The sequence below is a fragment of the Hibiscus syriacus genome, unplaced genomic scaffold, assembly GCF_006381635.1.
Source record: "Hibiscus syriacus cultivar Baekdansim isolate YM2019G1 unplaced genomic scaffold, ASM638163v2 tig00116954_pilon, whole genome shotgun sequence".
NCBI lineage: Eukaryota > Viridiplantae > Streptophyta > Magnoliopsida > Malvales > Malvaceae > Hibiscus > Hibiscus syriacus.
In genome coordinates this window covers 491,477-495,294 of record NW_024063483.1, presented here as the reverse complement: position 1 = coordinate 495,294, position 3,818 = coordinate 491,477, and the positions used below count along the sequence as shown (strand labels likewise).

The following is a 3,818-nucleotide window of genomic DNA, read 5'->3' as shown; positions in this document are numbered from 1 at the left end:
ATTAGTCATTTATATGTTATAAAAGTTTTAAATTACTCACTATTTTATACAAGTACATGTTTTAAAAGGTCAATGTGACACCTCGGATTCGTATCCGGGACCTCGGATTCGTATCCGGGTCGAATATGGGTTGGGGTGTTACAAGGTAACATTTACTTCACTGAGAGACACAACAACTTTCCCATGAAGTAGAGTCGTTTCAAGATACTCAAACTCATCAGGAAGTGATCCCATCAACATCAGAGCCAGATCTTCGTCTTCAAAAGTCACGTCCATATTCATCAGATCAGTCACCAACTGATTAAAGCTAGTAATGTGATCATTCATAGTGGTATCTGGTACATAGTTGAAGGGAATAATCTCTTTTTCATGTAGAGCTTGTTCTGACCGCTTTTCTTCAAAAATTTCTCCTCCAGTGCCTTCCACAATTTACTTGCAGAAGTTTCCTTAGAAAATGCATACTTCTGCTCTTTAGAAAGACACGATCGAATAGTACCACATGCCAATCTATTGATCCTCTTCCATTCTTTCTCCTCAACATCATCTGGTTTCTCTCCTTCAATAGCAATGTCTAGACCCTACTGAAATAGGGCATCTAGAACCTCACTTTGCCACATGCCGAAATGATCGGTGCCATCAAAAATCTCCACTGCAAATCTAACATTTGTCACAGCTATTGACGACGATGTGGATGTTTTTGTTGCGTCTGCCATTTCTGCTACAAATTCTATTTAATAGTTGTCAATGCGGAATGCCAATTATCCCAAGGAAATTTTTTCTGATGTGGAAGATCAGCCTAAGCCGCAACCACAGAGCATACTAAAATAAACCAAGAGCGCTGATACCAATTGTTGTGGAATTCGGGTTAATTTCCACCAATAATAACAAATTCACCTTGAAAACTATTATCTAGGTGACTAGTGTGAAAACGATTGTACTAAAAATCACCCCAATGTAGATTCCCAGGAAAGAGGAGGGGTCACAATGATCCCTCTTAAAATCCACTTTCCTTAGACAGAACTACTAAGACAAGTAATTTTAATAGGACAATAATTAACAACAACTATACCCGACAATAGTTATTAAATAGACATAAAGAGAACACTAAAATTTAACGAGGTTAGGCCAAAATTATGCCTACCTTCTCGAACACTACTAAAATAATATTTCACTAATAGAGGAAATATTACAAAGAGAGAAAGAGTACAAATAGCCTTTAATAGTGAAGAAAGTTTATATTTGTGGGATGCTAAACTAAGGAGGATGATGGCTCTATTTATAACAAAAGAATTTCCCTCCTCCTTATACAAAACCAATGTGGGATATTTGCCAAAAACCAACATAATCATTACATTCAAACCGATAATCAAAATTTATTCAGACCTAGACCAGAATAAATATGAACATATAGAAAGACTTAAACTAAAATAAATTTAAAGAAAACTCAGACATGATTTACACATGTTAAAACCCGAACATAGAACCTTATAGTTCCTACGACGACAACGTTATCATTAAACTAAAACCTCATCGGTAATAATACAAAACAATACTAAACCGATCTCCAAACTAAAATTATTATTAAATCAGAGCATTGCTAAATTATGAATGTTGTATGGAGAAGCACAAAGAGTAGAGTTGGAGCTATAAGCATTTTTGGCCATGATCTCCATTTGATACTCGGTAATATGGACTCCATCCCAAAATATGTGCTTCTTTGGGTCACTACATGGCTTTGAATTACGAACACAAAGTTCTCCGGCACCGCCTCCGGTTTTGCAGCATGCACCGATTTTCACTAAATGCCCACAACAACACCTTAATTAGTTTTTTCGATCGTATCATGTTGTTCGATCCATGAAAAAAATCTAATTGTAGTGATTATAAGAGAGGCAAAGCGATGGTTGTTTACCGAATTCCGCGATATCGACCGGAGCTCCGGGTGGATTAAGATAGGTAAATTTAGCTTTGATTAGAGTTCTGTTAAATTCACGGATGAGTTGTTGGAGTCTTTCATTGAAAAGGACTGCAGCCTGGTTCAGGATGTCTACACAAGGTGACCCATTGGTTCCATACAGCGAAATCGCATTCGGGGTGCAACCAATCGGCGGTACTCCGAACACGGCGAACTTTCTTGCACCGTTATCGTACAGAACCTGGTAGTATGTCGAAATTAGATCCGAAAATGAGTTGATAAATCAAAATAAATAAATAAAACATTGGTAAATAACCATAAGTTGGCGCGAAAGTTGTTGAACGAGCATTGTGGTATATGCCGATAGACTATAGCGTCGGCTGCTGTCGTAGAATTTCGGCAAGAAATAGTTGTTGATGAAGTCGTTGCTTCCGATTTCAATAGAATAAATACATTTGTTTAGAAGTTTTTTCGTAGCCGATAGATCGTATCGCATTTCCTTAGTAATCGAAGAAATTACAGCTTTGTGATTTTTCAAGATTTGCTCGTTCAAGGGTATTCGATCACCCTGCACGAGACATCAAAAGGGTATGTAATGTTATAATAAACATTGTTTCCATTTGAAAAATTATGTAACGGACGCATCTAAAATTACCATATTATATTTTCCGGTTTCATCGAGAATGCCCGCGGAACCGGACGCATAGTTCACGCCATTAAGCATTTCTTTTCCTTTCCCCACTGCTTGGGCAAAAGGTGGCATATAACTTTCGAACCCCAAAAGTTCAACTATCAGCATATACATATATAAATGAATAATAATACATAAACTTTGATTAATTAAATATGTAAACGGAGAAGAGTGGAGAACAAACCAATAAAATCTTGTAGGGTTCGGCCATTGGTAAACCTTCCGGTCGGTCCTCCAGGGAAATCAACCCCATACGGTGGATAGTTCACCTTGGCCAATGTCTTAAGGTTATTATTGTTTCCATTATCCGAAAGCGAGTCTCCGAATATAAAGTAGCATGGCACCTCGGGTTTTGCATTGGTCGAGTTTGTTTGATTTGCATTTGTCGAGTCTGTGTGATTTATTTTTGTCGAGTTAGAGGGCTTTGCATTTGTCGAGTTAGAGGGCTTTGCATTTGCCCAGTTTTGCAAACTCGACAATGCTAACAACACTGAGATCATCACCAGCTTCGATGGCTTAAAATGGGGATCCATGGACGATGAAGGAAAAACGAAGAAAAGAGGGTAACGTGGGAAGATTATAATTAACAAAGGAACGGAAGTATATATAGGGAGAAATAAATAGGCATATTTTTTACTTGGACTAGCGTTGATTCCTCGCTAACGCAAGGGGGATTTTTTTAAAATATATTATAAATTTTTAAAAATGTGGATGTGAAAAATGAAAACAATTTCATATCGCTTGTGGAAACAAGAGAAATAGTTCTTTATATCTATATAGAGTGTAACATCCTAAAATCCTTTTTTAGTCTTCTAATTGAAAGGTTCTTTAAAAGATTTAAATATTAACTTAAATCTTTAGAAAGGATATCATGTTCAATTGATGTTAGTTGGTTAAATCATTAGAAAGCAATAAATGAAAGTATAAGGACCAAATTGAAAAGAATACACTAGAAAAATTAAAAGCTTAAGGACTAACTTGTAAATTTCTTAAAAAGAGAGTCTTGCATGCCAAATTTTCCAATAGTTATATTAATGGGAATTTGATGAATATGTGCCCATCATTGAATGTTTAAACATTCATATGTGCCCATAGTTCTATAATTCCCTAGTGACTATCTATCATTTTAGTACCTTTCATCATAGTATCAAGGTTGGGTGAGCGAACCCTAAACCCTAATTGAAGTAAGGGATTCAACAATGTTAGTTTTAA

The 3,818-nt window shown here is 36.3% G+C and overlaps 1 protein-coding gene across 1 annotated transcript; it reads right to left on the bottom strand.

Moving 5' to 3' along the window:
• Positions 1-1,586: 1,586 nt before the first annotated feature.
• Positions 1,587-3,139, bottom strand: LOC120189342 (GDSL esterase/lipase At5g45670-like). The gene is made up of 5 exons (XM_039192647.1): positions 2,791-3,139; positions 2,571-2,704; positions 2,232-2,483; positions 1,913-2,156; positions 1,587-1,798 (listed from the first exon to the last, which is right to left on the bottom strand). Exons 1-5 carry the CDS (start codon positions 3,137-3,139, stop codon positions 1,587-1,589), a joined length of 1,191 nt encoding a protein of 396 aa, XP_039048578.1.
• Between the last annotated feature and the right edge of the window lie 679 nt (positions 3,140-3,818).